At 42.5% G+C, this 26,358-nt stretch overlaps 1 protein-coding gene across 2 annotated transcripts in view; it reads right to left on the bottom strand.

Moving 5' to 3' along the window:
- Positions 1-26,358, bottom strand: part of LOC142436548 (thyrotropin-releasing hormone-degrading ectoenzyme-like) — a 227,864-nt gene that overhangs the window by 91,277 nt on the left and 110,229 nt on the right. For both annotated transcript variants that reach the window (XM_075540125.1, XM_075540124.1), the window contains exon 2: positions 4,658-4,784. In XM_075540125.1, the coding sequence (XP_075396240.1) occupies positions 4,721-4,784 (64 nt within the window). In that variant the 3' untranslated portion in view covers positions 4,658-4,720. The remainder of the gene's footprint in view (positions 1-4,657; positions 4,785-26,358) is intronic.

The following is a 26,358-nucleotide window of genomic DNA, read 5'->3' as shown; positions in this document are numbered from 1 at the left end:
CTGAAATACCATGGTTTCTGTCCGCTGTACCTCAGTCCTCAAAGTGACCTTCTTACTTTCCAATACTTGAAAGAAATTTTATGCAACAGATTTACATAATTCAATGTGTTGCTTCATTTCTTGAGTGCTGTTTCCATGAGTGTTGATGATGAATCCCAGCAAGACGAAATGCTTGCCAACTACAATCTTTCTGTTTTTCCTGATGTTACCTATTAGTCCAGTTTTGAGAATCTTGGTTTTCTTTACATTGAGTTGTAATCCATACTGAGGCTGAAATCCTTGATTTTTAACAACTAGAGCTTTAAGTCCTCCTGTCTTTCAGCCAGCAAGGTGTGTCATCTGCATATTGAAGGTTGTTAATAAGCCTGCCTCCCAATCCTGATGCTGAGTTCTTCACATAATCCCGTTTCTCTGATGATTTGCTGTGCAAACAAATTGAGTAAGTAGGACAAGAGGATTCAATTCTGACACACGCTTTTACTGAATTTTAAACCAAGTAGTAGTCCCTTGCTCTGTGCACACAATGTCCTCTGGATCCATGTACAGGTTTCACATGAGCATAATAGGTAGTTCCTGTTCTTCTCAAGGTAATCCATAGTTTGCAGTGATTCATACAGTGGAATCCCTTCACATAGTGAATGAAACACGCTGCACAACAGCTGGTCTTCTCTGTGTTAAGCCAAATCCATCTGATTTCAGCAATGATATCTTTTGTTCAATATCCTCTATTGAATCTGGCCTGAACCTCTGGCAGCTCCAAATCAATGAACTACTGCAACTGTTGTTTACTACTTCAGCAAAATATTGCTTGCATCTGATATCAAGGATAATTTTCTTATTCTGTTGAGTCACATTTATTTGGAATGATTATAAATATGGATTTCTTCCAGTCAGTTGACAAAGCAGCCATCTTCCAAATTTCTAGAGGAGTGCTACCAGTGGTTCATCACTTTGTTGAAACATTTCAATTGATATTCTATCGATTCCTGAAACCTTGTTTTTGGCTAATACTTTCAGGACAGCTTGGATCTATTCCTTCAGTGTCATTAGTTCTTAGTCACATGCTACATCTTGAAATGGACAAATGTTGATTAGTGTGGTTCAATGACTGTGTATTCCTTCTTTCAATGCTTTCTCCATCATTCAATATTTTGCAGATAGAATCTTTCAAGATTGAAACTGAAGGCTTGACTTTTTTAATAATGAGTTATTTCAGTTAAAGATATGCCAACTATGTTCTTTCTTTTTGGTGTTCTAACTCTAAGTCTTTGCACATTTAATCATAATAATTTATTTTGTCTTCTCAAGCTGTCCTTTGAAATTTTCTGTTCATCTCTTTGTGTCCATCATTTCTTCCATGTATTGGGCTAATTTTTCTACTACCCTAAGTCCTTTGCTCAAAAACCATTTTCCCAATGGTGTCTTCTGTGATTTCCCATTTAAAAACCTCAACACCTTATTAGACATAACCAAACACTTATTAGCAATGGTTAGGGTGACATAGGTAATTCATGAAGGCGATGTTCTAAGGCCTACTTTGGTGAGTAGAGATTGAGGCCTGAAAAACTCATGTGGCCATCTAGGGTACAATTACTGGTCTCCTTTGCTCCCCCACTGGGAGGAGAGAAGACTGATAAAAATAGAAACTCTCATGGAAACAATTAGTCTAATAGTTGTATGGGGCATGCACACATCAGCCTTCACATCCATGAAACACAAAGCACTAGGTGGCGCCTGGCTACCACTTCCACCTGCTATGGAAAGGCTTACACAGAAGGCTCGGGTAGAGCAGAGGAGAATACAGTACAGATTCCAGAATCACAAAAGAGACCGGGCTCACAGGCTGGAGAGAGACTGGTGGCACCCTGAAGTCTATGATCCTTAGTCACTCCTCAGGTCTGTAACTGGACTCACCCTTGTAGTTCACGTTTCAGTCACACATCAGACAGGTCTCAAGAGGGATAACAGTGCTAGTGTGGTAGGCACACCTGAGTATAATCAACCAATTAAGACCCAAAGGGCAGCATTTCCCCAAGGACAAATTTCAGAGCATTCGAAAAGAAGCATGGATGGGAACGGGTAACAGAAAGGAAGTACATATGTGATGGTACATGAGATGAAACAAAATGTGTTTAATTGTTGAAAAAAAACTGATGATCTGCTCTGTAAACCGTCACCCAATTCACAACAAAATCAATTTACAAAAAGAAAAAAGTAAAACAAGTAAAAATATGAGCTTCATCTACAGTGCCACACACACACACTTTCTATTCATCCTTTCTGCCTTTGCTAACCCCAAGGTCAGCAGTTCAAAATCACCAGCCACTCCATGGGAAAAAGATGAGGTTTTCCATTCCTGTAAGGAGCTCCAGTCTGGGAAACCCACAGGGGCATTCTACCCTATCCTACAAGGTCGCTGTGAGTCTGCATCAATCTTATGGCATTGAGTTGTTTTTGTTTTGTCTTTTAATCTGTAGCTGATAGGCTATATATTTTACTTAATGATTTAACTTGCCTCAAATTAATAGGTTTTAAATATTAGTATAGAATGAAGTTTTGCATTTTTTATCCACAACTCTATGGCTATCAGAAAGTTAAGTGTCTACAACAGGTGAGTGACCCAACGAACACCTGCAGAGGAAATGAGAGGAGGAGGGAAGGTCGAAGAGAGGGCAGGAAGGGAAGATAGGTAAGGGAAGAGAGGATGGGTGAAATAGACTCTATAGTAAGACAGCCACAGCGAATACCCAAAACGAGTCTGCCTGGGTCATTCATAAAAACCGAGTTGATTCCAAAATATTCCTTTTTTGAAAATACAATTCACAATGTATAACAAAAGCTAAGACCTTGTCAAACTACTTCTGCTTTTACCAAACTTTATGTAGGATTTTATATAGAAAATGTACTTATAATGTCATTAACAGACATATGAAAATATCTATAGAATGCATAGAAACTGAGAGAAATTTTACAAAGCACATGGGCTGTGATATCTTCCCAAGATAACACTGACTGTGCCGGGGTAAAGTCAAATCATTCCATGCCATACACCCTAAAGTATGTTAGCGAGTCACCATCACAGTGAACAGCGTCCATTTCTACAGAGAAAGCGTACATGGTTCGGCTGGGAGTGAAGCAGAGGAGCAGAAATGCTCCCTGCTGCAAGCTGACAGTTACATGGGACCCCTGAAGTTTTAAATTGAGTTCCTCTGCTAATTACCGGCCTGAAAGAGACAAAGAATGATCCACATTTTATTCTCTGCTGAACTTGCAACAAGCACTCGTGAATGGGACATTAGGGTCAAGCTGGGAAGCTCCAGTTTGTTTGACCGAGTACAGAGCATGGTGTCACCTCCCGCGCAAATAAGGTCAGGTACACCTCCCTGCCTTGGGTTCCCACCAGGGAGATGTCAGCGTAACCGGGGCTAACTGAGGACTTGAGAGAGAGGATAAAACAAAAACGCAAACAAAACAGAAAACAAAAAATCACGTTGCCTATGGATTTGAAGTTATTTATGTTTTAAAATGAATTCAAATATGTACAATCTCATTCTTTTCCATCACATGCTACACCTAGTGGTAAGAGTGTCAACTATTCTGTCTATTTTCTAAACAGCTCATTGTATGACCAGTAAAGCTACACAGCAGGCAGGTACTTTAATGAAACAGGCCTATTCTCTGGGGACAAGAACCTGTGGTTGAAACGCTAGCACTGTGATCATGAAAGCACTTTGTTCTTGCCAATGAGCAATACTTTTGATGTGGATCCTGATCAAAAATCCCCTTGGGAAGGAAAAACGTGTAGCGGTGGGGAGGGGGGAACAAAGGAGTGTTGTGATGTGAGATTTCAAAACAGATTTTCTCAGAAGAAAAAATACCTTCAGCATTCAAAATGGGTATGCATTCTACCTTTCTGGAAAGTCATAGAATGACGTTGCCAAAGCAGCCTCATTGAAGTTAAAGTAATAAAAATAATTAATTTATTCATTCAACCAACAGTGTTGAGTATACTACTTTCGTGCATGGAAGAAACATAAGAACACTCGAGAACACAATCCCATGACCAGTGCAATTCCTTTCTCTCTTCTCTTTATTTAACTTACTATAACTCGGCATCCAACATGTGGCTGAATGAAAAAAACCGAGGGGCAGCTTACACACTGTAGCCCGGCATGTGAGAGTTAGGAAACAAGCACTAATCAATGGGTACCTCCTCATAGTGTCACAGTGAAGACTTTGGGGAATCACAGAGAATGTGTTTGACATCCCAGCTCCTTCATTTAATGGCTGTCTGCAGGAATAGGAAACTTCATGGTCTCAATTTCCTTAATATAAAAAATAATCGTGTAGCAGTGCCTACTGTACACGGTAGTTAAGAACATGAAGTGTGACACTGCCAAGAACCTTTTACGCATGTTTTTAACAAAGTAGAATTATTTTGGCTATCTTTTAAAATGCTAAACCTACATCAGTTCTTAAATAATTATACACATACTTTGTGGCAAGAATCCAGAAGCACCAAACTTTATTTTACCTCTTGTGAAATCATAGCCTCTAAAAATATAACCCTTAGACTGTTCATGCGTCCTAAGCATCTTAACCAATAAACTCCACCTTCAAGGAGCCCTTCTGAAAAAATAAACAAGAAAATTCTTACCGAGTTTTGGCAAAGAATAGGGCACTTTAAAGTAGTCTTCATAAAACTCAATTAGTCTCTTTGTTATATGGAGGGCGTAGTGCCCGGATCCTCTTCTGATGGCGTCGGGTCTTGCATACAACCGCACCTAAAACATATGCAGACGCAGCACTTTAGCCTTTTGGTCTCAAGTTGTATCTATCGTGCAAATATGAACCTACACAAATTACTTCAAGGACTACAAAAATTAAACAATATCCTTTGTCCATTATATCAAGGCACTTTGTAATTGAAAGAATCAAACTACAACAATTGAAGTAACCAAGGTGAGCAAGTTACAATTTCCTCCCTTTGCAAGACGACAAAGAGAACAATTCTATACCTTGCTTCAAAATAAATATTCAAAGTGATCACTTATGTGCGCCTGTTAGAGATTTGAAGGTATGGTGGATTAATATAATGGGTCCCTAACGATGCTGAAAATAGTCAGGATACGGTGGCTCAGCAGGAGAGAAAATTCATGGTTTGTTAAAGACATATTATAACAAACTTTGAAAGTATTACTGAGCAGGGCAGAAATATAATTTATGCCCCCTTCTTTTCTTTGGAAAAAACCTGTCTTGTTCCCATTCTGCAAACCAGGGATAGAAAATTCTTGCCTGGACATCAACAATCCTCATTCTGGTGGGCACTCTGCAAGTGCTCCTGGCTCAAACCCAGCTGAACATCATTCATATTCCAGCACAATCTGGACCCTTAATATGGATTTTAAATCAAGCATTGTATATTATCTAGTCCTCAGCCAAGAAGGATCCTAAGGCAAGTAACATAAAACTGAACAAAACTAACAATTGTACAGAAAAGGCTAAAATGAGATTAGTTTCCATAAAGCTTTCATAAAGCTATCCAGCATCCTTCTTTCCAAAGGCTAAGTCTATTTTTCACAGATGTGGTCCCTAATCCTCATATCAATTGTGTGAATAAGAAATGTGTATTTTGTACAGCAGTGGAGAGCAGTGTCCTGGGAGTTGGATTTTAGTCCAACTCTGCCACTAAGAACGTGGGATGCTGGTGAGCAAATTACTTAACCTGCTTGGGTCTCAAATGTTCTCATTTATAAAATAAAGGTGTTTGCCACCAGATAGTTCTACAGTGTTTTTCAATTCTAAAACACCTATTCCCAATCCCATTTTACAGATAAAAGGATTTATTTTCTTACTGGTGATTTTCCCAAATCAGTATAAAATATTTTATTTAGTATATGTAAATGGATATTTATGTTCATAAAGACTACAAAGGAAAACTGTAGTCCATGTGTAATGGTTAGATCTTATACTAACTTGGTACTTTTGTGGAGGCAGGGGTGGAGTCAAACCTGTCAATCATGTAGTCGCCTAGTGACGCCTCCTTGGGGGCGTGGCTTTTTATAAGCGAACAGCAAGAACTTCTTTCTCAAGCCCGCCGCCTTCCCTGCTTGCCAAGATTGTGTCTGCCTCTAGCGTCAGCCCCATGTGGACTGCAGACCCTGCATGTTTCAACACCCTGCCATTTCCCACCAACCCTGGATCCACAGGACTCTGCGCCCACCTGTGATCCCCCTGCTTCCGCTAAAGGTACTTGTTCTGTTTCATCCGCCTGCCTCAGCTGGGATGCATTCTTGATGTGAAATTGTTTCTTGATATCAAGGGTTTTTTTTTTCTGATTTCAAATCCATAAACAATCTATGTCATTGGTTTTGTTTCTTTAGACACCCTAGCCTACCCCATCGCAATATAACACATGATTGTACAGGTGACTCTTTACCATCTATATTAAAAGGAGAGAGAAGGGAAAACCAAAGCAGCTGCTCTTAAGTCAATTCTGAAGCAGCGGCTCGATATGTCCCAGAGCAGACCCGCTCCATAGAAGTGTATCACGGTAATTCGTCTGGAAGTCGTTCCTCGGGACTTCCTTCAACAGAATTTCTGGGTAGGGGTGAGCCAATCGCAAACTATCTGTACAGTCAAGATATAAGTACAATCTAAAAGCCTAGAAAATCGAGGAAAACACATTTTGACTTTAGCTTGAAAGACCTATAATTCAATACCAGATTTACTGACTAACACATTTCCAACAAAAATGGCTGACAGAAATATAACCTCTTCCATCAATCAATTCCACAAATCAGTCAAGATATCTGCAATGAATTCAATAACAATTAACTACTAAAATGATGAAGCTGCTTCTCATGCAGCAACTAAGTTAGATATAAAATTGGGTCCAGTCACCACAGATTTAGTCGGCAGCGGTAGAAAGCCGACACTCTCAGGAAAGCCCATCTGAAAGAGCAGCACATGCCACTCTTGACACTCGGGGAAATGCAATCATTCTGAGTCCCTGCTGTGCCTGGCATCAACTATTCTGTATACATTCGGTATTTTAGGTGGAATTCCCAAGAGATAGGCCACAAGACAAGTAGGGTGTGTGGGTGATCAGGAAAGAGGCGTGCCCAGGAGATACCTCCGAGGGAATAGGCAAAGCAGCATCCAGAAACGTGAGAATCCAAGCGAGGCTGCAATTTCAGGTGAAATCTGGAGCACAGACTGACCCACAAGGGCCTCGATGATCTGGAAAGTGTGTCCTGCGTGATTGGCTGGCTCCCATGAGCCTGGACCAGGCCTCATTGGCTGCTCACTGCTAAGGGCGGGCATAAAACCTCAGGCACTTCCTGTTCTTGAGACAGCTGGGCAAGGAGCTCCCCCAGTCAATTGCTCGTGTTTTGGGACTCTCAGGTGTGAGCAGTTAGGAGTAAAATCACTAAAACGGAGCAATAGGGACATCAAATAGGGAAGGGGATCTAGCCTATACAACAGCAACTGTCATAGAAACTAATTCACTGTCAACAGATATTTAATTAGCACGTGCTCGGTGCCATAATAATCCGAGAAGTGGTGGACTGCTCACAAAAAGGTCAGTGGTTCAAAGCCACCAGCTAACTGAGAGGTCACCACTTCAAACTCACACTTCAGGAGCAGCATGAGGCCATCTGCTTCCATTGAGGTTTACAGCCTCGGAAATTCTAAGGGACACTGCCTGCCTCTCTGTCCCGCAGGGTCACTATGAATCAGAATTACTCAATGGCAGTTGGTTTAGTTTTTTGATTATTTTTAATAGGGATGAAAAAGACTACAGGAGGAGCAGGTGTGCATGTGTGTGTGAGAGATTGAGAGAGAGGAATGACTCAATGGCAGTGGGTGTTTTGTTCTTTGGGGGGAATTTTGTACCATGGTCAAGGCTAAGTATTTTTTATTTAATGATGAAGAAAACATGGTCTCTAGTTAAATGAGGTACAAAGCATTAAGGTACAAAGATCAGAGATAATATAATCATCATTATTAAAAAGCTTAACATATATTCAGTAATTTAGTATTTGTATTTTTTAGTTACATTATTTTCATATCAACTTGAAGATATGAAAATGTAGGGGTGGAGTCCAGTCTGTCAATCAGGTGATTGATGATGCCTCCTGTTGGGCATGGTCTTCTCATATGAAGGATCCTGGGCTCTCTCTCTCTCTCTCTCTCTCTCTCTCTCTCTCTCTCTCTCTCTCTCTCGCTCTCGCTCTCGCTCTCGCTCTCGCTCTCTCTCGCTCTCTCTCGCTCTCTCTCGCTCTCTCTTTTTCTCTTTCCCTCTGCCTTTACCCTCCTGCTGGCAAGCCACTCAGAGACCTTCCAGAGCCCTGTGATGCTTCTACCACCATTTGATCCACAAGACTTGTCACCTACCAGCCTGTGATCTTCCTGCATTTTGCATCATTGCTTGCAGCTGTGTGAGTCTGAAGAGGAATTTATGGACTAAGATCAGACTTACAGACTAGTATTGGACATAAGGACTTTATCAGGACTATACTGGGATATTTTATTTATGCAGAATTACTTCTTGATATAAAGCTCTCTCTTACACATATATGAGTGTCCTTGGAATCCACTCTGTCCAGCAAACACATTGTACAAGTAACATTTTCCTTTGATATAAATGGCAAATGTATCATGAGAAAAATATATAGCTTTCAGAAGGTTTGAAATGAAGTAACTAATAAATTCAAGTTAAAACTATAACTAGGACCACTACAAAATGACAGAGTAAGGGTCACTGATTTTAATCTTAAGCACCATCACCGATTTTGGTAAAAATGCAGCTATTTCTATCAATCAACTCCACCAGTCTGTCAAGCTATCTGCAGGACCAGACAAGAAAAGCATGATTGAGTCAATCTGGTTGTTAAGAATTGATGGAAATGATCCAATTCCAGGTGAGGAAATAAGACATAGAAGCAGTGTCTTCATTTATTCATTCCAACATGTATTGCATGCCTGCTGTGTACCAGGCACTTTACGGGAGCCTACAAATAAAACAAGACCACAGAGTGCGTAGCCCTCGAGGTCTGAAGTTTGAACTCACCAGCCGCTCCAATGGAAAAAAGATAAGTTTTTGGTTCCTGTAAAGATTTACAGCCTTGGAAACCAAAAGTGGCCATTCTGCTCTGTCCTATAAGGTCAGTGTGAGTCAGAATTGACTAGATTCATACCATGCACTTCATAGCAGTGCCTAGATGTTGATAAGTAATGGCATGGATTAAGTTGTGTATCCTCAAAAGATGGGTGAGCTTGGCTGGATCATGATTTCCTGTATTGTGATTTTATTACTCCCCCACTTCGTGATCTTCTATGTATAGCTGAAGCTGGACTAGGTCATGGTGATGAGGATTATGTTATGTTTGTTATGTCACCGAGGCAGGATTCAGTGGGAGGCAACAGCCCTAGTCAAGATAAGGCCCCTCGTCCAGTGTCAGGAGAATCCTCCGGGGAGATAAGAAGAGAGAGAGGACCCTCCCCACCACAGTGAAAGAAAAGCCAGCAGAGTGTGTCTTTTTCACCGGGATCCCTGCCCTGAGAGCCTAGATTCAGGGAAAGAGGGATGTCCATACAGATGGAAATCTCCAAGGAATGCCAAGCCCACAGATGCTGAGGGCAGACAAGGACTTTGTCTTAGAGTCAACAGAGGAAGAAAGCCTTCCCCTAGATCTGGCATTTTGAGTTCTGACTTCTAGCCCTGAAACCATGAGAAAATAAACGAACTTGTCAAAGCCATCCCAGTGCTTAAGCTGTGTTGTAGCACCACTACTCTTCACGGCATCTTAAATGACACACAGATTAACAGCAAAAGGACAATATGAACATCAAAAGGGCATCTTTTGCTTTTCCTCTCATTCCAACAGATCAACTGATTAATCTCTTGTCCAAGGCCAAGTCCTTATTCCATCCCCTTTTACTTGAACAAAGACGTCACTGCCAAAATGCCTTCCCCGTTTCCTGCATCACCAACTGATGCCTGCCTCCTGGATCATTCTCCTCGGTAGGCACATACTCTGTTTTGTCTCCTTTGTTAAAATTAAAAACCGAAAAACCCTTAACCTCTGTTCCTCCAATTATTGTCCCATATTTCCATTCCCTTTTATATCAATGATACTCAAAAGAGTTTCCTATATTATAATAAACAACATAAAATGTAATATGAACCAGCATGAAAGTGGGCATATAATATAGAGACAATTATAAATGGGGTGTTTTGAAACGTATATCCCCTGCTTTTAAGTTGCTCATGAACTACAACCAGGCTTTTTTTTTTTCTTTTAATTTTAACAATTTATTGGGGCTCATACAATTCTTTTCACAGTTCATTAACCAGGCTTTTATACCCAGAAAACCAACACTAAATCCAATGTCACTGAGTTGATTCCAACTCCATGTTGGGTTTCCAAGGCTGTAAATCTTCAAGGGTGCAGAAAGCCTCAACTTGCCTCCATGAAGCAGTTGATGCGTTTGAAGCCCTGACACTGTGGTTGGTAGTCAGCCCAAAGCACCACCTGGGCCCCCAACAGTCTACCAGAACTAGACGCACCAAAAGTACCCTACTAATGACTTCACAATGCATGCTTGCCCTGTCAGCAGTGCTTGGGACAGGCGATCATGTGTTCTCTTTGAAACACTTTTGTTACTTGACTTCTATTCCCACTTAAGCACTCCCAAGTTTGGCTGGCTCCTCCTCTTTCTTCCCTCAATGGTAGAGAGATCCGGATTGCAAGCCATAGGCTTCTTCCACAGGCTGTCTACACTTAAGATCTTGCTAATCATATATCATATCTAGTTTTCAGATATTAAAACTGAAGACTTTCCCTACAATTTCAGATTTGTAAATGCAGCTGCCAACTGATACCTCCACTCAAATATCTATCAGTCATATTAAAACCAAACCTTGATACCTTGATATCTGTCTCTCTCTCTCTCTCTCTCTCTCTCTCTCTCTCTCTCTCACACACACACACACACACACACACATCCTGCTTCTCCTATAGTCTGTTTCATCCTGTTTAAAACTAATCCAAAAAACAAAGCAGCCACTGTTGAATCAATTCTGACTCATCGTGACACTGTAGGACAGAGTCAAACTACTTCCAGGATCTCCAAGACTGTGAACTGTACATGCTGACAGAAAAAAAACGCATCTCCTCTGTCCCTGGGAGTAGCAGGTCAGCTCCCACTGCAGACCTGGTGGTCTGCAGCCTGCTGCAGCAGCCACTCGGTCACCGGGGCTCCCTTACAGGTAATACCGCCCTCCACTCACGAAGGCTCTGATGCCGCAGAGTGATAACATTCCTTTGCATTTCAGAAATATCGTTTTAGGGGCCTAAACCTTAGTGAACTGAAGTACAGGGGATGGCTTCAGGCTTCAAAACTCACAAAAATGAGATAAACACTGAAAGGGGAGGCTAGGGGAGTATGGAACATCTACTCGTGCATGTTACAGAATAGACTGTAAACTGAAATAAAGAATAGGAATTTAAGGCACAGATATATCAGTTAAAGATTTGAAGCAACAGGGTGGCGTGACTAGAGTTATGTTAAGCGATTACATGAACTGATCCACTGCCGTGGAGCGAACACTGACACAAAGTGAACCAGGGTGGGTTTCTGAGACAATGACTGTTTACGGGAGGAGAAAACCCAGTCTTTCTCTCCTGGAGCTGCTGGTGGTTTTGAACTGCCCACCATGGGATTCTCAAGCCAATATGTAACCACTACACCACAAGGGTTACAAATCTTAGTGTATATGTCTTATAGGGGCTAGGAATGAGTGAAACAAATAAATTGAGACTATGCCAGCAAGACAGATGAAAGAGAACAGTGATTTGATCTAGAGAGAGCAATTGAGAGGCAGAGAAAAGATGGAGCTATTCAACTGCTCTCACTCGCTTTTAAACAAGTCACTGAGATATTGCGCGTGGTGAATTTTAGGACCATTCGCATTGAAAACTAGCCACTCACACATGCACATACCTTACTCTGTTGTACTAAGTGAACCTGGATTGAACTGTGGAGGGAAGAGTTTAAAATATTGCATAACCTTGTGGTTAATCAATAACATTTTGTATAATAATTTACGTGACCGTACATAAACATTTCTATTTGCTTTCTTCTTCTAGAGTAACTAGATTCTACCTCATCATTACAAACAAACTAAATCTTCATAAACCCGTTTATCACTCAAAAGCACTGAAATATAATTTTATTACACCTGCCTATTTGCATTTTCTGACATGCCATGATAAGCGTGAAGCGCTAAAGAGGCAAATTGCTTACTTTTCCCGGAGCAGGCTTTATCTCTCCTTCTAAAAGCTTTTCCGACCACCAATGTCAACCAGGTTGCCACTGAGTCCCATGTGGAGGACAATGCACTAGGAATTTGCAGGGATGGCTTTCTCTCTGACAACTTGTGTCAGCTTAAGAGAGTCAGCAAACTTCTCTGAATCTCGGCTCCTCAGTGTCTTCCCGGAGCAACAATCTAGAATCCCCTTAAGCCTAGGGGACTGATCAGCGATATAAACCTATTGTCTTCCCCTGTGTAGTCCCCATTTACAAGCAGAATAAAAGAAAAGGTTTTTATTTCCTCAGTATAGTTTGGCTATTTTTACATCTTTCACTTCTCTTGAAAATAAACTATCTTGCTCTCGTTCTCTATCTGTTGTCCTTGAGTATTCCTCTTCTATTCCATGAACTTGAGACGGGGAAGACAGAAATAGCTGTAGTAACCAACACAAATGGAAGAGGCGTGTCCTTATGGCTCCAATCCTGTGGTGATGCATCATAAAAAGAGCTAAAGTTTAAGAACTTCAGACTTTTGATCCCTTAAAAAAAAATAAACTCACTCACTGCCACTGAGTTGACGCCGGACTCACAGTGACCTTACAGGACAGGGAAGAACTGCCCCTGTGAGTTCCTGAGACGGTAACTCTTTATAGGATGACATAGCCCCCATCTTTCTGCCAAGGAGTAGATAGTGTTTTTGAACTGCTGACCTTGCAGTTAGCAGCCCACAGTGTACCATCAGGGGTGCTACTGATCCCTTAAAGCACTTCAATGCCCCAAATCAGTGTTCTTTTGGTAGTGTCTCTCCTTAGACCCAGTGGGATTGACTGTGTAGTTTCCTGGACTCTCCATATTTTATGCAAGTTTCATTTATCTGTAGTATTTTCATTTTTTTTATTCCTGAAAAGGGGGGAGGGATGCTAACGACATCTTTCAATCCTTTATATAAAAAAAAAAACCAACCCACAAAGAGTAGATACATTTCAGTTATCCCGAGGACTGAGAGTGACTGCCTGGAGGCTATGTTGGGAGGAATCCTAAAACTACATCTGGACCCAGCAGGGGGATCTGTGAAATTCCTGCTGTGCATTTACAGATAAAGGCCGTTGTGGTGGTGCGGGACATATGCATGATCAGGACAGACTAACCTTTCAGGGAGGTGTAAGGGAAGGCAACTCTGCATAGACTTGAATTGATCTGGCCTTTGGTGGTTGTGCGATTTAGAGAAAGGACAGCAAAGGCTGATTAAGAACGTCATCATTTATTTATGTTTATTAATTAATAGTTAATGAGCCTCTATTAACAAATGCACGGCAGCCTGAACCTGTTGAAGAGCCTTTTCTTGTTCTGTGCCTCAATTTTCAAGCTACACTACCTTTGGGACACCTAACCTGTGAACTGTGTCACTGTACTTTGAGGTCCCTTTAAGACTTGCCTCGCCAGAGGATTGGAATGTACATCTCTGGAGCTGGGGACTGACTGTTGGTGACCTGCCTTGCTGTTGGCTGCCTGTGCTGGGATAGCCCACATCGCTCTACAGAGGACTACCTGGTGGCCCTCAAGACTTGAAGGACTGCCAGTGGCTCACAACACTCTCACAGGAGTGAGTTGCACTGAGCTATTTGTACTGATTTATAATTTAACTGTTCATTTCTTGTATTATATATCTATCTGTCTGTATATAATTTAACAGTTCATTTCTTGTGTTATATATCTACCTATCTTTGTAAATATATATATATAATTATCAGCAATCTGGTTTTGTCTCTCTAGAGAACCCTGTCTAACACAGATGGTCAGGCTGCCATGCGTGTGCTGAGTGTCCAAAGGGAAGCGAGAGAGACGGGTCTCATTTTTGCAGGAGGGCACAGTCTAGCGGGAACACAGAACTACAAGAACTCATATTGAGAAGCAGAAAGTGGACCTCAGTTACAGGAGCTTTTCAAATATAGCCTCCCTACAGCGGTGGTGATTCAGCAAAACAGGGTAAGTGGACCAGAGGAATCAGGAGAAACACAGTTTCAGATTCTGGGACAGAGTGCTGATACCTTTCTCTGTGATAAAGATGTAGGGAAAAGTACATACGCAATTGTAACATAATGCAAAAAAGTTCAAGTCCACACTCGCAAGTGCCCAAACAGTATCATCTCAATTTAAAACACTTCATATAGTTTATCACTTCTCTTTATAAAATTCCTAAGTAACAGATAGGGATTTAAGTAATTAATTCACGTGTTATAGATGAAGAAGATGGAGATAGGGTTTTTAATAGTCGCTGAACTTCCCAAAGCATTTCTACTAGACGGCTTTCGTTATTTGTTGTGCTCGAAAATGAACTGTATGAAACAGTGTGTCGTTACACCATACAACAAAGAACAGAATCTACACCAGAAGCACACTTGTTAAATGAAATTTTCTCTGATTTGTCATCTGTAATTTTGTATTTAAATTAAATAAACCTTCTGGCTTGCTGGAGTTATTCTCTGAGAAAATTTTACACTGCAAGAGTATGTTAGGAATTTTGGGAGACAGTAATTACTTCACACCTTTAAAATATCACTATAATAACAATAATAAGTTTACATTTCCTTTCTGCTCTAATGGAAAGCTTAGTCCCTTTAATAACTGCAAAGCGACAATGTACTGTCCCTAAATTCTCAACCAATAAAGCTGAATTAATGCACCTACGTGAATATAATTTGATTTGGGAATTCTTCACAGAAAATACTAAACCGTAACAAGGCCAGGAGAAAGACACAGGTGCTTCAGGTACTAAGCGCAGAGAAATAAATTGATACAACGACAAAAGGAGATAGTAAACAAGAAATAAAACCCAAACATTTTATAGTTTTATGTTTATCTCATTTTAGCTAAGTACAGTGAGTTAATACACACAAACCTGACAGAAACGGGACCAGTGCTAAGCTCAGGAGGCAATAAACTTAAAGAGGTGCCTGGAAGAAGGAGAGGCAGGAGGCCGGCCTGGCAGGAGCAGCCAAGGATCAGGTAACTGACCAGGGCCTGAACACCCCAGTGAAGAGTCTGGAGGCGCTGCCTGGAGAAGCTCGGAGCCAGTTCTCAGTCTAAAGCAGAGTAATGTGATTGAAAGCAACAAAGAGAGACTATGTAGGCAACAGAATTTAAGATATCTTGAGCCAGGGAGGCTAGAGTATAGAAAATCATGCTATTAAAAGTGAAAAATGTATCCTATAGATTTTTTTCTTCTTTTTTTAAAAATCATTTTACTAGGGGTTCATACAATCCATACATCAATTGTATAAAGCACATTCGTACATTCATCACCCTCATCATTCGCAAAACATTTGTCCTCCACTTAAGCCCTTGGCATCAACTCCTTACTTTTACCACTCCCTCCCTGCTTCCCCCCTCCCTCATGAACCCTTGATGATTTATAAATTATTAGTTTGTCATATCTTACACTGTCCGATGTCTCCCTTCACCCACTTTTCTTTTGCCCGTCCCCCAGGGAGGAGGTTCTATGTAGATCCCTGTAATCGGTTCCCCCTTTCCACTCCACCCTCCCTCCACCCACCCGGTATCATCACTCTCAACACTGGTCCTAAAGGGATCATATGTCCTGGATTCCCTGTGTTTCCAGTTCCTATATGTTCCAGTGTACATCCTCTGGTCTAGCCAGATTTGTAAGGTAGAATTGGGATCATGATAGTGGGGAGGCAGGGGGAAATCATTCAAGAACTAAAGGAAAGTTGTATGTTTCATTGTTGCTACAATACACCATGACTGGTTCGTCTCCTCCTCTTGATCCTTCTGTAAGGGGATATCCAGTTGCCTACCGATGGGCTTTGGGTCCCCAATCTGCACTCCTCCCTCATTCACAATGATATGATTTTGTGTTCTATGATGCCTAATAACTGATCCCTTCGGCCCCTCATGATCACACAGGCTGGTGTGCTTCTTCCATGTGGACCTTGTTGCTTCTTAGCTAGAGGGCCACTTGTTTACCTTCAAGTCTTTAAGACCCTAGACACTCTATCTTTTGATAGTCGGGCACCATCAGCTTTCTTCACATTTGCTTATGCACCTGCTTTGTCTTCAGTGGTTGTGTCGGGAAGGTGAGCATCATGGAATGCCAGTTCAATAGAACAAAATATTCTTGCATTGAGGGAGTACTTGAGTGGAGGCCCAATGTCCATCTGCTACTTTAATAGTAAACCTATAAATATATGCACATAGATGTATCCTATAGATTTTAATGAGAAAACCGTCAGCAATAGGCACTATCACCTTAGTTAAAGTCTTAATTCTGAGGAGGGGACTTTCAAATCAGAGGTGAAGGGATCAGAAATAGCTCACGATGAGGAGGTGAGGCACATGGTAGGGTCTGACACACAACGATGTCAAAACTAACATGACGTCAAATCACAAAGCAGAAGTACATACCAAGCCTCCTCAAGGAGTCTCACTTGGAACCAAAACCATACACCTTTCGGGTAGATCGTTTCATAAAACATACCTTAATCATTTTAAACATCTCACAAAGACTCGCCCTGAGTCCCTAGGTGTGCAAATGGTTTGGGCTCAAATACTAACTTCAGGTTCCTGGTTTGAACCTGCCTAGAGTATCAAGATATGTTCCCATAAGCATTTGGAAAACCCTGTGAGACAGTTGTACTTTGTAACATGTGGGGTCACCAAGAGATGTTAAAGCCAGACTTATAATAAATTCCATCTTATCACTAACTGTCATAAAGACAATCCGGAGTATTGGTACTGATAAAGCTGCTCTAACGTCTGGTTCTTGTGCCTACCCCTTTTGCTTCGCACACTGCTTCTAGATACCACTTTGGGTACCTATTGTGATTCCACAGTTCCCATTGACTGGCTCTCTAAGTAGATCTGCTGGCCTTTCTGTCTAGTCCTTCTTAGTCTGGAAGTCCCACTGAAATGTATTTAGCATCATATCAATATCCAAAAGCCTCCACTGTGGTTGAGTGATATGAAATGAATAGACAGGTAATCTAAACTAGGTCTTCTACATGGAATGGAAATTCTACCACTGGGCTACCATTAATATGATAACAAAGAATTCCCTAGTAAAGCATTGGCTGAAAATTATGAGTTGCTACTTTTATGGCGTTAATTCTGGATCTCACAGCCTTTACTCTGCAGAATCCTGCTGCTGTTTGCTGTCGTTGTTGCGGCCACTGTTGTCAGTGGCTGTTGAGTCAGTCCCTACTCATGGAAACCCTTCGTACAACAGAACTTAGCATTGCTGAGCCCTGCACCATCCTAAAAATTGTTGTTACATTTGAGCCCATTGTTGCAGCCACTGGATCAATCCATCTTGTCAGGAGCTTTCCTCATTTCCTCTGCCCTTTTACGTTCCTAAGCATGATGTCTTCCCAAGGAACTGGTCTCTCCTGATAACATGGTTCGTAAATCAACCCAAATTCACTGTCATCAAGTCGTAGCAGACTCATCTTGACCTTATAGGACTACCCCAGTGGGCTGCCAAGAGTATAAAGTGTGACAAGAACAGAACGCCTCATCTTCGTCCTGTTGAATCACTGACAGATTAGAACTAGCAACCCAATTTGTCACCCACTAGACCACAAGAGGTCCTGAACACGGGTTCACAGGCTCTCTAAAGTGTGTCCTATATTTCTCAATAGGATGTTAAGTTCTTTAAAGAGCAAGTGCATTTTTTAAATTTCTCTTTTCGCTGTCCATTGTCCAGTGCAATGCCTTGCACTCAGCATGGATTGACTACATGTTGCTAGCTCCCATAAACCGATAATAAACTTTCAAAGTCCTTGTCCACTCTGGTACTAAAATGCTGTTATCATAGATTGATTGCATCTCCAAACCGCATTTTGCTTCAGGCAAGGAAATTAGCACTGTGGCAACCTGTGCAGTCTCTTCTTGAAGATCACTTCGCATTTATTCCTAAGCGTAGTATTTGCCACTTCACTGTAGAACTTCCAAGCTGAAGTTACGTACGGGCACTTCACGACAAGACAGGCTTTATCGCAGTCACGCATTCCACAGTGGGATTTTCCTATGTGCATGGGGAGTGAAAATAGAGAGGTGTCCAAAGATTTGAGAACAAATGGCATTATCATTTGATTCCATTTTCCCCTGAGCATTTTGAAACCTCTTATAAATGTGGTAAACTGAATGTGGCCTCCAAAGATAACTACATCCTCATCCCGGATTCCGAGACGACTCCTTAATGTGGCACAGGAGACTTTGGAAGACGTGATTAAGGATCTTGGAATAGGGAGGTTACCCTAGCTTACCTAAGTGGACCCTAGTCATGATCACAAGCACCCTAAAAGAAGGAGGCAGGCAATAAAAGAAGAGAAGGTGGTAGGTGATGGCGAAGAGAGTTACAGGCGCTACGATGGGAAAAACCTAGAAATAAGGCCCAGAGACACTCTTGTTTCCACTCTCTGAGACTCATTTAGACGTCTGATCTCCAGAACTGTTAAAATTATAATCTGTATTGCTTAAAGGCATGAATTTATGATCATTTGTACTGCAGTACAACATTTTTTATTTCCGTGTCACTAAATACAGCATTTTTTCTTTTCGGATTTTGAAAGTTGGGGCACAATTTATGCTTCTTCCTGTGCCTTACGGCTCTCAAGGTGTTGTTTCGGCACCTCCACATCATTTCACATGATCACCAGTCACACGACATACCAATGTGCATAGGCGCGCACAAGAAAGAGAACGTGCACTAGTTGAATGACAGTAAGAATGATCTGCAGTGATGTTTTTCCAAGTGTGGTCTCAGAATGTTTTGCATCAGAATTCCCCGGAATCGTTGTTTAAAACTCAGATTCCTAGGCTTCACCACACAAAAGTTTTGAGTCATCTCTCTCAGGCAAGGCCTTAAAATCTTCATTTAGCAAATTCCAAGTCAATGCGGCTCCTAGTGAGCCTCTAAGCTGGAGCAGATCTGTCCCTGTGCGTTTCTGAGGCTGTCACTCTTCATCAGTATTAAAACCCTTCTCTTCTCCCAAGTGGCAGCAGTGGTTTTGAACCGCTGACCTTGCAGTGATTACAACCCACAACATAACCATTCTTTTGTTCATTTAGCACTACAGCAAGCAAATCTCAATAAATCCTTAAAAGAAATATGTATCCGAAGCCTAACATATAAGAAAATGTGTATCTACGTATACATCTTTATTCCTTAAATCCCTTGCAACTTCTGTATCCTCAAAGCAGATATAATTAACATGCCCACTATTATTTTTTACAATGACTACTTTCCCCCCTGTGCAATAAACAATGAAGAACAGATGAAACATACCCAATGGTTGGAAAGAAGTTGTTTAGAACTGCCACCGCCCACAGACATGGCGGCGGCAGCGATTCATGTCCTCGGCTGGCTAAGGATCAGAACTGACTCCACGGCAGGGGGTGACTGGAGATAAGTATCTCCTTTGAATCACAAGGTTTTTGTTTTGGTTTGGTTGTTTTTTAATCAAGATAGAATTAACTTATAAAGTGTCCTTATTAAGATATCTATTTTATCCTTGGTCAAATATCTTCAGCAAGAGTGGCTGATAAGTATATATTTTTGTAAATCCAGGGGCTCGGTGCACAGCTGGACTCGGTTTCAATTTACTTTGTCCCATCTGTCTTTTTATTCCCTGATTTCCAACCGCCTGCTGACCTCACTTTTATGTGCACCTTTTTTCCCCTTGGGTTTGGCTGGCATCTCGAGAGAAGCAGAGCCAGCGATGCTTGTGTGAATGTGCACATAGAAAGAGGTTCACATCAAGCTATTGCTCACGCAGTTGCAGAAGTGCAAAGCCCAGTGTGATTCGAGCCTGTGCCGCTGATGTGAACTAGGGGCTGCTCCTGATTCGAGCGCCTGCAGAGACTGACCAACAGGAAATATGAAGACCACAGGCTGGTGGATGCCAATGGAATGAATCTCAACTTGGCCACAGGAATCCAAGGTCCCCAGGCAACTGATGGCTTCTGGGGTCGGCAGGTATTATAACAGGAGGTGATGAACCAGATGCAGAATCCAGATCCAGCAGAAGTGAGCTAGCTTACACATAGTGTCCATCTGTCTGAAAAGTGGGCCATGTTCAAGTGAAACTCCCTCAACTGTATCAAGGCTGTGGCCAGATAGAGGAAGCCATATGCACAGCGTGGGCTCGCAAACCAAGGCTCTCCAGCCATAAGCACCTCTTCCGATACACACGTGTGGCTCTGGTGTAAAAATTAAAATCTCTGTAGGATATTATTCAGGTAATGGTGGTTTCATTGGTTTGTAAACATAGGTTCTGGCTCTCAAACAATTTCTGAAGAGTTGTGAGGGACAAGATTGGCTCTTGCATCTCAAAAGTTGGCCAACCCCTGCTCTCCCAAAAGAAGCCCGTTCTTCCAAAATAGGTCGGCTGCTTCATGGCAGAGCCCGCCATGGAGTTGAGCACGCTATGTTCGACCACATCATGAGAGAATCCTGACCCACCCAAGTTGGCCTGACAACCTATCACACCCATCTAAGTCAACATCTATTTCAAATGCATCCAGCTCCCCATACCACTCACCTCTCTTCTATTGAAGAGAAAGCTGCTGGCATCCATTTGCAAGTAAGTGCTGTGTTTGCTGCTACTGGGTCTTCAGGAGTTCATTCGGACTCACATTGACCCCGTGATAGCACAGAACAGCTTCAAAGGGCTTTCTTGGCTCTAATTTTTCTATAAGGAGTTCTGGGGTGGACGACTTAGAGCCGTTCAAGCCAAGAACCTTTCCATTATGAACCATGTGCTTCACAGTTGCATCCCCAGGGCTCTTGAACTATGGGGGGAAATTCCAGAATTGGCTTTTTAATTCATTCACTTACCAAAATATTTGAGAGCCTATTCTGTGTTAGTCACTCTTCCAGGCACTGAGGATACAGTGTGAACCAAATGAGGGTAACTCATGGAGAGCGCCTCGTCTTGTAGAAAAGGCAAAAAAATAACACAGATGAAATATACAATGTTAAATGGCATTAATTGTGTGGTGAAGTGAAATTTCTTCATGTGGCTCTGCAGGGGCAGTGAATTATTTAATGTGGACTGTCTAGCCAAAGTCTCTAACTCTCATCAGACAACTTTATGCTGCATAGATCAGGAAAGGAGTGAGGGAAGATAGGGATAGGAATTTCCTGTGAGTAATTACTCACAGAATTCCCTGGAGTGCCTCCTGCTATGTATAAAAGGTTTCCTCTGAGCCGCAGCAGGAGGGATCTCATTATTAGCAAGAGCCAGGAGTGGAATGTATCCTTGAAGCCCAAGATCCCTGCACAGTGAACCTCCGAGATCCAGAAGACATGTCTAACACTGGAGGAGTGGTAACAGCACCAGGGTCCAGAGTAATTGACTTCCCAACCCACAGAGCAATGCAGTTGAGTGCCTGGGTGCAGGAGGCGGGCTTGTGGAGTGGGCACTTAGTTGAGGAGGTTGGACTTGCTGACCCACAGGAGGGAGCTCAGTGCCTTCAGGCTGATGCTTACTAGAGTGGGGTACCTCTGGACACTTAATTCAGGCAGCTGGATTTGTTGATTCGTGGAGCTTGCGCTGAATGCCTTTGGGTTGAGGCCTATAGGGGAGCGGTAGACCCTTTTGGCATTTAGTAGCAAGACCTAAAAGAACTGTGTAACATGTCCTGATAATCAACTCAACCGTGTGCATTTCTCATTTGCATTACAACTTGTTAACTTTCTTAATAAACCATTCAATCATGAGTTTTATCCGAGTTCAGTGTAGCCATTGCAATGGATAGTAGAGCCCAGAGGCTCTAATCCAAGCCCAGATGCACTGTCATTGAGTCAACGCCAACTCATTGTAACCTCGTAGGGCAAGGTAAAACTTTCTCCCACGAAGTGGCTCAGTGTCAAACCTTATGAGTAAGAGCCCAATGCATAACCCTGACACCACCGGGATCCCTCACAGAGGTACAGTACAGAACACTCAGACAGCACGGATCTTTGATCCATGAGCTCTTTGTAATGTGTTGTAAATTCTAGCCTTTAATCTCATTTTAGAAGAAGTCCTTGATCTTGCTAATAGATAGGATTAAGAGGTATGTATTTTGAATCCCCACCTTCCTTAAAAAAAAAAACAACTCACTGCCATAGAGGCAATGCCAACTCTAGTGACCCTCTTGGGTCACTGCCCCTGTGAGATTCTGAGACTGTTAGTAGGAGTAGAAATGCCCATCTTTTTTCCCGAGGAATGGCTGGTGGTTTCAAACTGCTGACATGGGGCTTGTGGCTCCAGTCATAAACACTACAACACCAGGACTCCTAACCCGCACCTTACTGGAAGGTGTGAATCAAGCTACCACTCTGTTTCCTTGTGGGTATGGTATGCTAAAAGGCAAAACAGACACCTCTATCTAAACCATTCCTCTGCATATAAGAAAGCCATCTCGGAAGGAAGAAAAAAAAAAACCACCAGGATCATCAAAAAAAGAACAAGGAAGAGGCCAAGAAACCATGAATCTGAGAGGGTGAGCAACAGACAGAAAACTTGGCAGTGGGTGAGGAGAGGTGCTGTTATGATACAAAGACTGCATCCTTAATGTTTATGATCCTAACATTTGGTAACCTGTTAACGCCCTGTGATGACTAGATTCTATGCCAACTTAATGCGTCTGAGTGAAGGGAGGGCTGGACTCCAATGCATCCATCAGGTCGCAATCTGATGATGCCTGCTTGGTGGTGTGGTCTTCAAGAGACATAGGAGAAACTTCTCTCTTGTTCTCCTTCCTGCTTGACTGGGCCCTGTGTCTCACCCCTGGGACTGGGGAGGCACTGGGAGCACCATGCATGTTAGACCCATGGGACTAACTGCACTCCCGGCCGGTGGGCTCTCAGCTCCTTGTTTCATCAGCTGGTCGCTGCTTGCTTCCTGAGGGCCTCCCGTTTGCAGCTGAGCGAAGAACTTGAGTTGAACTTAGCTAGGCCGTTTCCTTGACATAAATTTATTTCTTACTATAAAGTTCTTTCATATGTGTATGTATACACACACATACATATATGTAGTTTTGTCTCGCTAGAAAACCCAGCCGAACACAATTCCATGATAAGGCCCACTCATCATGAGTATTGTCTGAGAGTTTTGGGTGGCATCGTAATGACTTATTGAACCCAGCAGGAAAGGAGTGTGCTGTGGGAGGGACAGAAGGTATCAAAATAGGGTAAGAAAAGTGAGGGTGGAGGCAGGTCTAACCTCGGTCATGTGGCAGTCCACCTTGAACTGGTGTGGACATGGAGTGTCCCCTTCATTCTGAAAGTTGGAAATGGTCAGATTCCTACACACACGTAACTAAGAGAAGGAGTTAGGGAATGTGGAAGGTCGAGGAAAGCTTCACTGAAAAGGTGATATTTGAATAAATATCTGACATGAGCGAGAACACGAGCAAGATGGACGGTACATCTAAACGTCTGTGGAAAATCTTCATTGTATTTTAATTATTCTTTTCCACAAACTTTTGAAAGCACTTTCATATATTCCTATGGAACATGCATTTCAGCACTAGCTATTAATAAGTCCATTAAATCTTTATTTTTTTAATTCCTTAAACTTCTCTATTCAATTATTTTTAAGTATAAAACGATCCAGATTCATACAAAAGTAGAGGGAATAATGCGACAGTATTCTTATACCCTCTCCAGTATTAATACAAAATCATAGAAAAAATTATTAAATAAAATTATCAAAACGGAAAGCTATTGGGGGGGGGGAGCTATATCTCGGTCTATACACTTCTGAAGGCAGTGTCTCCATCTCTCTAACCCTAAGGTGACAAGTGTACCATTGAGAGAACTTGTCTGCAGCCATCTTATTTTGTGCCTACTGTATCTGTTGATAAGGCCCCAGCACCTATATCTGCTCCCTTAAGCGAAAGAGCAGGGCCTCTGAGTGCCCCCACCCCACCCCCAACACTCCACCCCCCCCCCACACACACACACACACACCTCTCCTCGGGATCAGTGCGATGCTGTTGGAACCATTGGAGTGGTCTCTGCAGAAAACAGTTCAGCTTTCTTCCAAACTAGCACAACTCAGCATCAAGACTGCGGATTCGTGACCACACAGGCACAGACTGGTTCCCCGTGGCAGTTCTCTTCCAGCGCGGCGGGGCCTAGGCCAGCTGCCCGTGGCTCAGCACAGAACTTGTGCCATGCTCAAAGAAGAAAGCCGTTTCTGGGTAAGTCAGACAAGACCGCATTCAAGAACATGCTTGCTCATTCCTGGGTTGGGCACGGGAACTGCAGGCTCTTTTGCACAAGGATGGATCTCCTGATCATATGTCTGGTCATGGGCTTGTGACGCCCTTTTGTGGACCTCTTGGCCTCTACTATTCTCCTACTTCATTTTGGACCTTGTAGGTTTAATGCCCTTGTTCGTTTGGTCTCTCCAGGTGGAAACTGTGAGGCTAAGATAATCATGGAGCCCAGCCTGCAGCTCACCCACCTAGATCAGGCTGCTACCAGGCTCCAAACCCATGCCCAAATAAGGAACAAAAGTGGTGGCAACTGGATCAGCTCAGCTCTACGTCTGTGTTCGGCATGAAGTAGTTCCACGAGGACGATCTTCACCGCTCAACTGCTGTGCTAACTACACAATTTCCTGTCAACGTTAAGATATATAAGTGTGTAGGCTGGAGTTTAGTTTGTCAGTCAGGTCACAGGCTGATGGTGACGCCTTGTGGCAATGGTGTTCTCATAAGGAGGCCTGGGGACCGCTCCCTCTCTCTCTGACTTCACCTTCCTGCTGACCCTGATGGCGGCCAGAGCCACTGTCAGTGGATTCACAAGGCTTTGCATCCACCCGGCCTGTGATCTTCCTGCAGTCCGCAACCCGGCATGTGGCCGCATGAGTCTACAGGACTCTGGACTCTAGGACTTATGTGCGAGAGGACTTATGGGCTGGGGTGTTTGCTTGATATATAATACTTGATATAAAGCTCTTTCTTACACATATATGAGTGTCACAGGATTGATTTCTCTAGTCAACCCAGCCTAACAAAACTTACCAAAGACTTTGCATGGTATCACTTGAGGATGGGGATGTTAGCCCGACAGAGGCTGGCAAAGGGAGAAGAGGCAATGATGGCAGGAATATGGCAGGAATGGAAACACAACGGAGCACTAGAGACATATTTCCTCACAGGCCCCTCCAGCACAAAGGAAGAGGAAGATCAAATAAGAGACATTTCTGGACAAGACAGACTAGTCACACTATGCCCACAGGGACTGAGTAGGCACTCGGGCTATGAGCGCAGAGAAGAGGCCAGCAAGAAGTCCAGGTGTGGGGTGCGGGGTGCACATGCCTAGAAAGAGGAGGTGCACTACAGAAGACCAGCCGATAGCAGAAGATGTACCAGAAACCAGGCAATGGTGGGAGGTCCACCGTAAGCAAACTCTAAGGGTCAGCCCTACATTTTGCCAGGCCATTTAAACTAACGAAGGGTCCTTCGGATTTCTTTTTCAAAGTATCGCCTTCAATAAACTCACTCTTCCTGTCAAAACCTTTTCTCTGACTCTGTTCTGACTCTTATCTCTTGCCTAAAATCTTTCTCTCAAGTGAGATAAGAACCTAGTCTGGGAAGGCTGGAGACATTGAGATTCTTCTCAGTCACACAAGCATCAAAGACATGTTTAGATGTGTATGCATGTATGAAGCTAGTAGCATGACCTTCATAATGTTGCTATTTTTTCAATTTTTTATTTTATATAAGCATTAAGTATGTAAAAGACTACACCTCCCCTTAAGGTAGCATGTCGTCTCCATCATTTTCCCTCCCTCCATATGTACCACTGTGGACAAGATAATGGTTTCTATATTCAACATCAGAGTCTTCTATATTCAGAGTTTCTGTAGTCATTTGTGCAGTATATTTTCAATTAATGCAATATTTCTCCTTCAGTTTACTCAATATTATCAAGCTCTTTTAAAAATAAATTATACCAATATACATCCTACCAGCAACAAATGAGAGTCCCTGCTTCCCCACATCTTCATTAAATGTTCT

This window comes from Tenrec ecaudatus, unplaced genomic scaffold, assembly GCF_050624435.1.
Source record: "Tenrec ecaudatus isolate mTenEca1 unplaced genomic scaffold, mTenEca1.hap1 Scaffold_392, whole genome shotgun sequence".
Lineage (NCBI taxonomy): Eukaryota > Metazoa > Chordata > Mammalia > Afrosoricida > Tenrecidae > Tenrec > Tenrec ecaudatus.
This window is presented reverse-complemented; position numbering and strand designations above follow the sequence as displayed.